Source organism: Melanotaenia boesemani, chromosome 19 (genome assembly GCF_017639745.1).
Source record: "Melanotaenia boesemani isolate fMelBoe1 chromosome 19, fMelBoe1.pri, whole genome shotgun sequence".
Classification (NCBI taxonomy): Eukaryota; Metazoa; Chordata; class Actinopteri; order Atheriniformes; family Melanotaeniidae; genus Melanotaenia; species Melanotaenia boesemani.
In genome coordinates, this window is record NC_055700.1 from 13,576,642 (window position 1) to 13,590,675 (window position 14,034).

The 14,034-nt window shown below is 36.3% G+C and overlaps 1 protein-coding gene across 4 annotated transcripts in view; it reads left to right on the top strand.

The window, feature by feature from the left end:
• LOC121629820 (astrotactin-2-like) overlaps positions 1-9,909 on the top strand; it is a 300,171-nt gene extending 290,262 nt beyond the window's left edge. For all 4 annotated transcript variants that reach the window (XM_041969617.1, XM_041969618.1, XM_041969619.1 and 1 more), the window contains 3 exons: positions 3,900-4,000; positions 4,580-4,763; positions 8,132-9,909. In XM_041969617.1, coding sequence (XP_041825551.1) covers positions 3,900-4,000; positions 4,580-4,763; positions 8,132-8,369 — 523 coding nt within the window. In that variant the 3' untranslated portion in view covers positions 8,370-9,909. The remainder of the gene's footprint in view (positions 1-3,899; positions 4,001-4,579; positions 4,764-8,131) is intronic.
• The last annotated feature ends 4,125 nt before the right edge of the window (positions 9,910-14,034 follow it).

Here is a 14,034-nt window from a genome sequence, read left to right on the forward strand (position 1 = left end):
ATACTTAATTCACTTTTTCAAAACTTTGCCAGCAGTAGGAAAAAACAAGAATTTATTCTTTAGATCTCCACCCACCATTTTTTATCAACAACAAATTTTTACTAAAAGAAGAAAAGTATAATGGTATAGCTATGTATGTGTGTGTGTTTATATAAATACAGTAAAAATGTAGACTTTTTGACAAATTGGTATTATATAAAAATGTCTCAAACTGCTTCTCATTCTGTTTTACAAATGACTAGTAAGCTTATAACCTGCAAGAGATCCCCTTAGAAAATACGGTACTATGGGGTCTTTATGAAGAAATTCAACTTTATTATGAAATACTTTATACATAACAGAAGGCTTTTAAAATTCTACTCATTCTACATGTAGCCAAAAATGAACCTAAACTGGGAGGACAGTTTCTGAGACAGGATCCTCTTAATTTTCACAATATTGTTTGGTAAAAGAAGGAAGTCATACAGACTTTCGTTATATGTGAGTTAAAAAACATATGTTAAGAAATTGCTCCAAGGTTCATAACAGTGGTCCTGGAGCTAATGTTATGCTTTACAGAATAATTAAATGGGTAGATAATGTATATGTAGTCTTCTGTTATTGTGCAGACATTATTTTCTGCCTGATTCTAATAGAAAATTTGAAGTAATTCAGGTCTCTATGTTGTTAAGATTTGCATGTAGTCTAAACAGTTTGCTTAATCTGGCTTCATGGATAAGTATTGGTAAGTGTCTGAATAGTAATATAATTTATGTAATGTTGCCTTAAATTAGGGAAGCATCTATAAAGTAAAATTCATTCAAGCTCTGAGTCCTTAAGAACTCCTGACAGGAAAGACTACTTTCACTGTAAAATGTATTTGCCAAATTTATTGGCCAATTGCTCCAATTAAAAAAACAAACTTTCCTAAAAAAATCTTCTGAACTATCATCAGTTTTTTGTCGGGATTTTGAGGTTTAGAATGATACATAATTCTCTCTTTTTTTTTTTTTTTTTTTTTTTTGTATTGTTTTGATGGTTTGTTTTTATTAATGCCGATAAGTTACAAGCTTGCCCTCCATGTATTTGGTACCAAGCTACTGTCAATAGCTAATGTTATCGTGTGAAATCGTTTTTTGTGACTTGCAGACTCAGAGATCATCTGATAAAGGGAGAGGAAGAGGGGGAGGAAGAGGAAGATTTAACAAAGGGGAAATAACTTATCTGAGAGATATTTTTGTGTCAGAACGCTTGCGGTTCTAGTGATTAAATCACGACAAGAAACTGGTATTACTTTGGACTATTTTGTCTGACTAGAAGGAGGACAACTACCCCTACCCCCACTGACAAATCAGCTGAAATAAATTACATGGGGAAAAGCTCTCAGAAAATACCTCTTAAAGAACACACGGTCACCTACTGGTACTACTTCTGTGAAGAGTAACAACAACTCAAAACTGTTGCAACGGAGCTTTTCTACTGTAGGCTAACTAATAAATTTGCCGTTTCTGCCGTTTTATATAGCAAGTAATAGTAAATGATCTGACTTAAACGGGAGGATAATGTAGTTACTGGACTACCCTGCCCTGTTTCTAACATAATGCCAAAATAAACTTCACTGTTAGATTTAATTAACTTACCTATCCAGCAGAAAGCCTGCAACCTCCTTCTAAGTTTGAAGTCCCGCTCCTTCATCATTTGCCTCCATCTGGTAAATGCTCCACCGATATACACTCATATTTTCTCCTTATTTCTTTTTCTTTTCTTGACAATTTTGTCCTCCGTCTCGCGGAGCAAAGAGTATGGATGGTCCTCCATTTCAATGTAAACTGTTCAAGCTAAATAATCTACGGTCATCTTTGTTTATCCCTCCTGGAAACATGCAGGGATTCGCAGGTAAAATAAGTAAGCCTAACAAGTTTTTCCACTTTTGGCTATTGTATTCAAAAATGGCGATGCAACATGGCTGCCGCCAGTTGGGTGCGCTGCCACCTATGTATTTATAAACAACTCATTCTAAGCTACGAGAACACTTTCATTTGGATGCGATTGTAATTAGACTTTGGTAAAATACGTATTTATGGTAGCAATATGTGATTTTTGCTAACAAAAACCCAAATAAGCTACACACTGTACCTTTAAAATATACTCATCTTTGTAAGTCAGTCTAAGTATGGTGTCATTATTCCCAACCAACTCTTCAGCAGTGGGTTTATTTTATGGCATTTTATTAAAACATTTAACTTTGTAGCATTTGCTACAGGTTGAGACTCCCTACCTACCTACTCATTTAGTTTCTATTCTGACAAATTAAGAAGGCCTTGCAAATAGTTTCAATTACAGTAAAATGTGCATTTAATAGAATAAATAAATTATTTTTAATCACTGGCAGCAGAGCTAAGTTTCACTAATATTCTACATTACATTAGTGCTGTTTTATTTTATTTATGATAATAATATAAAGGCTTAATGTAATCTTACAGGTTCTAACAGTATAAAACAGTTTATTTACAAAGACAGTAAAATGTGCTTACCATATTCCTTTATGGTGATGAATTCTAGTATTTTTCTATTATTTTCACTTACATCAGCTGTTAATTTACATGTAAGTGAGCTAAGTTTACCTTTAACTACAGTTATTTTAGAATATAGTAAGATACAATTGTGACCCCATTGTAAATTTACAGCAATTCTTTAATTCCCCTAATAAGCAAATCATGAAGAAATCTGTGTATGTCAATCTATTAACACATCTGCAGGCAGTTTATACTTGACGTGTTGGCCTTTTATAGAAGGTTACCATTATTCAGACACATTCTGCTTTTGTTAGAGTGAGAAAAAGGGATATCACGTCAACAAGCAGTTTTAGTATTGTATCTGTCAAAAACTGAACCATGGTGACAAATTAAGTGCAACCATCAAGATGGCAGCAGGAAACCACTGTGAGAGTTTGAGATTGGCAGCTAGTTTATTTCTTTCTTTGTTTCCTTTTTTATTAAGATTATGTATGACCAGGTCCTCCTTGTACTTTACATAATCACAAGTAGACAGATTGGCATTTTTAAAAGGACATGTAAAGGTCATTTGTTTTCTGTTCCAGGTTGTGTGGTCCTACAATACTTGAGATGCTTTGCATTTTCTCTGTGTGTGTTAAATCTAGTCTTGAAATGTCTTGAACTGTTTCTTGTGGTATCGTATCAGTTAGTTAGTGATTCTGAAATCTGTCATAGAACCCAGAACATCCTGATGTTTGGCATTTTCAGAGAGAGGAACTTTGTCCTCATGGAGTTCTTGGAGTCAGGCCAGATGCCACTTTAGTCTCTATTCGCCTGCCTTTATAGAGCTACTGTTTTAAAATAGGAAATAGATAAACCAGTGTGTCTGTCCTCCTTGTTCCCAAGGTATTTTCTGAAAACTGTGTTATGTTCATATATGATCAATTAAAAAAAAAAACCTCATTGAGATTAAAAATCTCATTTACAAGAGAGTCCTGGACACATTTCTTATGTGTCATAATAAATGTGTTATGTACTTATAACACTTCTGCATTACAGGTTGTGCATTCAATGACACAATCCGAAATCCAAACTTTTAATTTCTGACTAGAAAAACCATAAAGAACTCCAACTGTACGTTGAATTTCCTATTTGGGAAATAAACATGCAGCACATTATCAAGTCTTTTTATTTTTTTTCATAATAAACTTCATAGCTGTTAATAGGAATTTGCTGGTATAGCAAAGTAAAGACCAGGAGTAGTTTCATCTTTCTACTTCTGGGAGAGAGCAAATACAACGTGACTTGAGGATAAATATTGTGGCCACGTTAGATTCAGCACTTACAATATTGTTTTCTGTTGATAAATAAGTGCTGTAATTATTTTTCAAATCTGTTTAAAAAAATATTTTGGGTTATTTTCAGGTTTACTCTCTATGCAGTGGATAGCAGAGGCAGTCACTCCGAGTCAAGCTTTGTTTCTGTGCGTACATCTTGTCCAGTGGTGGATGACAGTAAAGCTGAAGGTATTTTGCTTCTTACTGTACCTTTACCAAATGTGTATTTATTTAATCTGTACTTAATTTCTTTTATTTCCACCTTTCTCACATAGACCATACATTTCTTCACATAGTCACAATTTGCCTACTTACTGAATTGTTGTATCATTACTCTCATCAACCTAAGAACAGTTTTATTTTTCCACTTTTGTCAACATTCAAATTTATTCAAGTCTAAATTTATCGTTAGGATACTGTATTTGTTTTAGCAAACTCCAAATATCACTAAAAGAGGTCAGCCCCTTGGGTTTTTTTTATATATAATCCTCAGCTAGTCTACTCTTATGTTATTTATGCAATGTGCACAGGCACTGTTAAAGTATGATGGGGCGTACACTAGAACTTGCAAAAGGTGAAGGAAAACTAACTAATTTCTTATCTTTTGATGATAATCTAAAAAAAAAGATTTCTGGAAAATGAGGAGTACTAGCTCCAGTTACTTATAGACAACCCATTTAACAAAAATGTCACACGCTATAAGTTGATTTTTTACATTTGTCATTCCTCTGTATGCCTTTGATAATGTCTCTTTTCACCCCTTGACAGAAATAGCAGACAGGGTGTACAACTTGTATAATGGCTACACCAGTGGAAAGGAACAGCAGATGGCCTACAACATGATGATGGAGATTCCCCCTCCTCTGCTATACAGAGTCCAGCACCACTACAACTCACACTATGAGAAGTTTGGGGACTTTGTCTGGCGTAGTGAAGATGAACTGGGCCCCAGGTGAGGAGACAGTACACTTTTCACTTATGCAGGATGAAAAATTGCTTCAGTTATCAATGTTGTGTTTAATACAAGGTGAAAAAATTGCCTCACATTTTTACTTCCCAGTTTGCTAAAATTGAAATAATTCGTATTGTCATGTTTGATTACATTGTTGAGTTTATGATCATTACAATCACCCTGAGGTTTCTTGCGTTTTGACTGAAAAACTGACTGAACTAGCATATCAATCAGCCATTTCTCTTGGTATTTTCTGCCACCCTCCCATCACCACCCCCCTTCAAGTAACAACACTATTGCTCAACACACATGTACACACACTTTCAAAAGTGCCTCTACTTGGAAGGGAACCGGACAAGGTCACCAGTAAAACTCTGGGGTTACAGTCGCTCCTCACATCACCATGGCGATGCCAAAACAGCATTTGACAGCCAAGCCAAACAGTAAATGTGATACTCAGCTAACACTAACTCAACTTCCAACTCCATTTCCTCTTCTTTCTCATAAAAAAGTTCATCTGTACTATACTGCACTACCTCAAGATCCCCCTCACACATGACCCTCTTTACAGGGACACCACCATTGATAGTTTAAACAGACAGTAAGACATTACAACACCATGAGAACAAAGGGAGGCTGACTGACTACCAAAACTGCAAAGAGGGAAGTGTAAACAATCATTAAACAAAATGTTTAGAACAAAAACATTCATGTCTGTGAGCCTGAGAGGGCAGTTTCCCCAGAACTGATGATAGCAACACAAGATCTAAAGTTACAGCCCAATGTTTTAGTTTGTTCACCCCCACTGCCTGGAAGCACTCCTTTCAAGCTATAAATAATATAATAATTGAGGAATAATTTCGTCTGTAGGAAGATTGTGCTTCTTTCTGATTGGTGAAGGGGGGTGGGAGGCACAGGTTGGCCACTGGGACTTTGAGAATTGTTGGACATTGTGTTGGTGTGTGGGCAACTTCAAGAGGGTGGGAGTGGGAGGGGGTGGGGTGGCTTTTGGATGAGTGAGTGTGGATTATTTACTGCCTGAAGTTGGCAAGGTTGAGCCTCGTTGTGGTAATTTACAAGCATGCTCTATTGGTGGTGCCTTTTAAAAGGTAACAGAATGGCCAAGAGGAACGTAAGCACAGTCAGCACTCCTCAAGGAGCTGAAAATCCCAGAAGCCCTCACGTGTCCACTAATGTTACAATTAAACACAAGCTTCTGTGTTTTGATTTGGACATTCTGTGAGGCATGTTTTTTTTTCTTTCTTTTTTTGTATCTTATTAACCCTGATTTCATGTTGTTTTTAGTTTTGCACCAAATTCCTTTGATGTTGTGTGTGCGTGTGTGTGTGTGGGTGTGTGCGTGTGTGTGTTATAATCAGTCACATAGGGTTAGGGTTGTGGTTATGTAGTACATGTTGAAATCTTACCTGCTGCATTTGCAACTCTCATAGGTCATAAAAGGCTAAGAAACTTTAATTCATGTTTTATATTTTCTAGTGGAAGCTTCGTCATTTATTTTAAATGGTTTTAATCTGTTCCTTTGTTCATGTGCTTCCAGGCTTTCCTTAATAATGTGTTTGGTATTCTGTTGTTTCAGACGTAAGAATTTAAGGGAAATGAGAAAATGCCCACCCCCCCCACTCCCCCACCCACAAATAAGTGAAAAGGATGTCTGTACTCCTTGCTTAACTAAAGACAGATGTTGATGCTCTGCAGACACTGCTTCTCAAAATAAATGGGATTTTGCCTTTCTCCCTGTGTGTTTTCCCCATTTCAGTAACCATATGAGTTTAACACGCTTAAATAATATCAGTCTTTTTGTAGTTGTAGCTTATGTTTGTATGTGACTGTGCTGAAGTTTTTTTATTAATTGTGCAGATCTGACATATGGCTCCTTTATGTTGTAAACTTCATCTCACAAAATTATATGTTTCAGTCCCTCTAGCTGCCACTGGTGCTCTGTTAAAAAGAACCAGTGCCCAGAAATGTGGGTTATACATGTGATCTAAACTGGCAGTCCCATCAGAATGACAGAAAAAATGCTTTGAATTCTGGTATCATTTCTGATCTTAACAAATAGACCTCCAAAGTGTAATGCACTCAGGGTTTGCTTACGTCATTTTGCAGCAGTTGATGCAGCAAAACATATCGGATAAAAGAATTTCATGTGCATGGAACATCACCTCTATGGTGGGGAAGGAGCTTGAGCTGGTGTGTGAGGTTGAGCAGTTCCGGCTACATATAGTTGGACTCGCCTCGACACACAGCTTGGATTCTGTAACCACTGTCCTCGAGAGGGGCTGGACCCTCTTCCATACTGGAGTTACTCCCATTGAGAGATGCCAAACAGGTGTGGACATGCTCGTTGCCCTCCAACTTGGCGCCTGTACATTGGGGTTTACCCCGGTAGACAAAAGGGTAGCCTCCCTCTGCTTTCAGGTGAGGGGGTGGGTCCTGACTACTGCTTGTGCTTATGTGCCAAACAGCAGTTCAAAGTACCCACCCTTTTTGGAGACCTTGCAAGGGGTGTTGCAGAGCATGGCTCGGGCATCTGGTCAGGATGCCTCCTGGACGCCTGCCTGGTGAGGTGGTCCGAGCACGTCCCACTGGGAGGAGGCTCCGGGGAAGACCCAGAACACGCTGTAACGAATACATCTCTTGGCTGGCCTGGGAATGTCTTGGGATCCCCCCGGACAAGCTGGTGAATGTGGCCAGGGTGAGGGAAGTCTGGGTTTCCCTGTTTAGGCAGCTGCCCCCACGACCCAATCCCGGATAAGCGGCAGAAATGGATGGATGGATGGAATTTCATGTGACCAGTATTTTCATTCACAAATAATGAAAGACGTCTTTAAATCCCTGCTGCACCCTGCAGGTGCTTTTAGTTTGTTCTGTCTGATGAATGTAGTGAGACATGAGCCTAAAATTATAAAAGTGGAAAACACTTTAAATATTCAATCATTTATGCCTTTTTCTTGTTTTTATACAATAAATGTGATTTTTATTTTGGAAATTTCAAACCATTTTATTCACAACAGAAAACAGATCAATGCTGAAAGTAAAGTATTTAGCTATTTTATGAAAAATAATTACCTCATCATTAACTTGATGGCAGCATCACATCTAAAAAAGACATGTTGTTGGGACTGGAAAACCAAATGGAGCTAAAGTAACTGGGTTAATTGGGAAATCGGTCAGTAATGTGACTGGACATAAAAAGAGCACCTTAGAAGTAAAGCCTCTCAGTAGTAAAGATGGAGAGAAGTTTGGAAATCAAAAAAAAAAAAAAAAAAAGCACAGACTTGCTACATGGGCTGCATCTTATAATTGTAATGATGACTGAAGTGTCTTTTGTTTTTCCTTATCTATAGAAAAGCCAACTTGATAATTCGCAGGGTGGAGAAGATCAGCCTCTACTGCCGCTCCCTTCTGCGCAGCACCCACATCCAGAGCCGCACCGACACCATGGCGTATGTCTACTGCCGGAGCGAAGAGAGTCGAGCTCCCAGCAACACGTGGCACGGCTCTATACATGACAGTCGCACCATGTGCATGGAAAAGCTCATTTCTGTACAGCGCAACACATACAGCAACACCAAACTCCGATGAGACTGGAGTTCAGAGACGAGAAGTTCCTCTGTTTTTCTTTTATGTCCTGCAAAATTGCATCACTTGATGGTGATGAAACTCTTCGGTACACTGCAGCTCATGTGACTGGTGCCAGAAGAGGCTAAAAAAGAAGAAAGAAGAAAATAAATACAAATCTACTGGAGATTCTATTAAAGCTACCCAAAGCTTACTTTTGTGTAGCTTTCTTTTATTATAAGAAATGGAAAAAAAAAAAAAAATCACTGGAGTGGACTTATTTCTCAACTGCAAATTGCCAGTGATTGCACATATCAGTGAGAAACTGCAGTGTGAACATGTAAAATATCATTCAGCCAAAAGAAAATTGGTTGGCTTAAATACTTTGAATGTAATAATATAGTTCCTTTTTGGTGCTTTGATGCTTACCTGGAACACTGAAAAACATGGGGAGAAAAGGAAATATTACTAGTAACTTGTTTGCCTTTGCTACCTTTGTTTGAAAGGAGGAACTGAGACCTTTGAAAGCCATTTACTTCTTTTTTTAAGTTCACATTAATGTTAAAAAAAAAGCTTTGCATTCAGAATTAATATCAGTAATTGAAACATTATGTAGTTTAGTCTTATACAACTTTTGATAGGTTCAGTTGAAGTAGCAAGCTTTTTGTATGGCAACAGATTGATAAATCGTGCCGACAATTATGCAAAGACAAAATATAGGTGGCATTCAAACATATATTCTTACAGTTTTAGTTAAGCTTTAATTTCAGTACTGAAATGAATCATTTTATCTGCATTTTAGTTCTGCTGCACTGAAACATGCCAAATAAAATGATGAGTTCTGACATGAATAATAGTATTGATAGTGGGTAAAAATAAGTAAGTAAATAAACCAGATGTTGTAGCTAGATATGTTTCTAATCCAATGATGGCACAATTTGACAGTGAAATGTGATTTGTGTCACTGTGGCACAAGTCACTAGAGAATGAAAATAGATCTGCAAGTTGGTGAGGGGAGCAATGTAAGACACAAGACTAAACTGACACTGACTAATTTGGCTGGCTTTGAAAAGTCCATCCCTCTCAAAAGGATTGAATATTTGCTCATATGTGTGCTTGTAGAAAACAAGGAGAATATTAGGATAACAGTTTTGACACAAACCAGACATATATGAGAAGTACTGTACGCTGAGGTGTGAGGAGTCAGTGATTGTAGGTATGCCAATGGATCCTTTTTAATCCTCCAATTTCTGAGTCTAACATATCTTCAAAGCCATGGATCTTGTTTTAATAAAGACAAACAATGCCTTTTTTTCAATATGGTTATCTCATATTATGAATTGTGATAAATTATTATATTGTAAATTTCAATTGTAAAAGAATAAGATATCTGTACTATTATGTGGCTTTGTCTTTTTTCTGAAGAATGTCAAATATTAAATATGTATAGAAAAAAGAGACTTCTCTTCTTTTACTACAATGAACTGATGTACTTCTGGTGCAACCAACTTCACCATCACCAGAAGCAAAATCATTTAAATATAAATTAATAAACAATGCATTCCAAAATCATTTTCCACATCGGCAAATGAATTTTTTTTCTGTTCTGTGAAGCGTTTCTAACCTTTTTTTTTTTTTATCACTATTAGTAATTTTGCACCTGGTAGTTATTTTCCTAGTGTGCCATTTTGCATAGTTAATTAAAAATATTTGACTTTGGAAGCCTATATCTCTACATTTAGATCAATGAACTGATACACATTTAGCCTTAATAACTCTTACAATATTGCACATCATGACATACTGTAGCTGACTATGTAATTGCCATTGTTTATGAATAAACAGCACATTGAGTACTCCCATACTTGCTAGCTTAATCTTCACCACTGCTCTTGTGGTATGTTTACATCATATCAGAAGAAACCAAAGAACAGGATGTTGTTGCTCAAACTTAAAAAGTGTTAACACATGTTGGAACACCCACAACCAAAACCAATAGCATTCATGAGTTGAAAATCAATGACGTGCTGCACATTTTGTTGACTTGTAAATGAACATTTATGATCTAAAAAAGGTAAAGTTCATGAGCTTACAATTCCACAGCTGATGATGTACAGTATGACAACACTTTTAAGAATCTTCCTCAATATTTCTTGAATCTCTTAGCAACATATGTTCAGCTAGGAGGGACCATCTGTCTTAATGTAGTGGTGTGTAAGGAGTTTTGGCAGTTTAGTGACATTCATGGTTCCCCAAACTTCAAACCAACTGACTGGTAATCCACAAACTTCAGCACCTTTAAACCCATCAACCATTAAAGCTGCGTCATCTGTAGAATTTAGAGCTTTTTACAGGTTCTGTACTGTATGTAAACAGTTGTAATTGCCTTAAATGTGTTTAGTTGGCAAACTGATTTGAAACAATTGCTTCAATGGAAAAGATGCCTGGAGGAGGGAGGAGAAAGTCAACTGGAAATGCTTATTTTGAGCATTTGAGAGAAACAAACACTGAACAAATAGATAAGCAGTATTTTTTTTTCTTTTTTCTTTTATCTAAAAGACACCAACCATTTTTGTACCTTGAAATATTGTGTGATTAGTGGTTGAATGTAGAGAATGAGCAAAAATAGAATACCTCGCTACTACACGATTGTGGCTGTACTGAATATTACATACACCTAAATGTTTGTTTAAATGGGCAAAATGGGGGAACGACCAGCTCCACACAAGAGCAACAGTGGTAGGCACTAAAAATATCACAAACCAGTTATTTACCTTAAATATTACAAGCACAACCAGAGACTAGCTTGGTGTTGAATGTACATCCTTTTATTTTTAATGTCAAGCTTTAATGTATTCACTCACATTAAACATTGTTCAAAGTTTACTTCTGTTCAACCTCTTTCTTGGGGCATCTCTGTTTTGCTGTACTGGTTTGCTTCAACTCTTTCTTCTCTTCTACTATTCTAAATTAGGCATCTTTTAAACACCAGAATCTGTCAATATGATGTGTGCTTCATAAGATGTGTGCTGTAAGTCAATACATTACTTTTGCAATATAATTATGGTAATATTTAATTAATTGATGAGCTTTATTTCAAGCAAACAAAACAAAAGTACTTTCTACTACTGTATTAGATGTATATACTTTTTTTTAGAAAAGAAAAAAATAGACAATGCAAAATCAAATATATGAAAGAAATTTAATAAATGAGCAGGATAAAGTAAGCACATTTATTTCCCTGCCCCCATTATTAATTGTAATATAACCTACTTAGACACTGTGTCAAATCCCTCATGTCTACATGGAGACATGTTTAGATGTATGCGTTTTTATTGCTTGGACATTTCATGGATGGAGCAAACATTTTAGGAACCTAAAAATTATTTTTTTAAACTTGGTCCCAGAGTGAAAAAGTCTGAAAACACAACTTTTCCCATTTCCGTGTTTATAACCCACATACACATCTTTCATGTAACAAAGATTCTGTAGTCCTACCTCCCCTTAATCTGCATGCACACCCTGCCAATGGCTACAACAATGGTAGATTATAGTGTTGCATTCGTGCTGCAGAAGCTACTGATGTGGTACGCTTTAACAGCAAAATCTGTATATAAAAAAAAAAAAAAAATCCAAAATCCACACAAATGTCTACTTTTTAGCATGATTTGAATTTTTTATTAGTATGTTTGTTTACATCGCATGAATTCATGCACATGCTACATATCTTATTCTGTTTTTGGTGTATTTCTCTGTCAGCTTTTATAGCATCACTTTCAGGCCTGGCATGTACCACAACATTTTCATTGACTTGTGACTTCACTTGTGATTCTACTGTAGCTGTCACATTGCTTTCGCGAAATGTCTGAGAATCCACAATGCTAAGAATATCAAACCAAGTCTATTTTTCACAAAACTCCTCAAAGCTATGGAGCAGATACCCTGCAGAAGGCTGGGGATGGGAACACAACTAAAGACCCCGTCAGGTTTTTAATGAACATATCCTGTGCAGATTCTCTACAGCTGCATCAACATAACTTTCACTATAATTAGAGATTCATCATAACTTAAACAGAAGTTTTCAGATTAGATGGTAAACGACCATAACAGCATGTGATTATGCTGAACTGAATGTGACTTGTACAGATGCTAACCAGAAATTTGAAACATCAACTTGTTGAAATTTGTTTTCACTCAGTGCATCTTAGCAACAGCCACTAATTGGTCATTTCTGTTTCAGCAAGCAGATTGTAGCTTTCTGGCCAAGAACAAAAACTATTTTGTGCGCTGATTCTTCTTGGAATGTAGATAAACTGCACCAATTTACATCAAAGCTCTTTTTTAGCCAGGGATTTTTACAACTTTTGGTTTCTGCATGACTATTTACTTGCATGCTACCAAATGTTCAACATAACTTGGATTAAAAGATTAAAACCAGGAAGCTTCCACAACCAGAAATCAAAATCTATGAATTTCATTGGATGACCAACATCACAGCTGGATTGGTGCCTTGCTTTTAATAGCAAATGTTCGCTTACGTGGATGATGGTGAGCATGGCAAACTTGTTTTATGCGTAACAATACATCAACACTATCATAGTTACCTTGCTGATGGTAGCATAAGGAATAACAACTTCAAAGAGTTGCTAATTTCCTCATTTGTATAGGCTTGGTAAAACATCATTTAAAAATAAACAAATGTACATGCTACAAAAAACTGGCAATTAGATATTATTGGATTGTATTAACCTTAAACTTTTGGTCACAACATACTTTTTTCTTTGTTTTGCCTGACTTTTATTCATTTACAATAAAGTTTCAGTAATTAAGTAAACAAAAGTTGACAGAATAAGTAGAAGCATTTTCATGTACACACAATGAAGTGTTTCCTTGACTTGAAATCATTTTTCTTCCTAAGAGATTTAAATTTATCTGACATGATATCATTCAGCCGGTATAATGCACATGACTCGTGCGCCCTGCCTTAATTGACATGGACCTCAGAGGGGAGAAACCCCGGGTGTTCCAACCACAACAACTAAGTTGAACAATAGCAGAACAATAATTGGATCACAATTAATTAGCATGAGAACAAAATGAAGCACAGATGAATATGGCTGTAAGCAATTGTAGAATGTGCAAGGCTGTTATTTCATATGTTTGACCAACTTTTCCACATAATCTTGTAAAACAATATTGACATTTAGACAGAAAGGAGGGAAACCAGTCTCTGAACCAACAGACATCTATCCTATATGAATTACTTTAATTTATATTATTAACTTAAGGTCACTATGCTTCTCCGCATGTGAGCTGCTGGGAAGCATTTACTTTTTCCACCTCCCTCAACAAACTATTCCTTTAAGCTCAGATCCAGTTACTTTCCAGTCATGCAACATTAACTGCACTTTAAAAATCAGTAGCTTAATGTTCATTTTCACAAATTAGGCCATTAAGGTCACTGATGTGCCAGGAACAGAACTCACATTTTCATGCCAACGTATCAATGAAGGGTTATAGAACCAGTTCCTTCTTTCATAACCACCTCAGCACTTATTTTCTTTTTCATTTTGAAAGGCTTAATGATGGATCTGCAGTACCTTGTTATCTTCCATGAGAAAGATATTTAGCGAATCTCTTCATTGAGATGTACTCAGTTTCTTGCTGATATACACATGTTTTTTTTGGT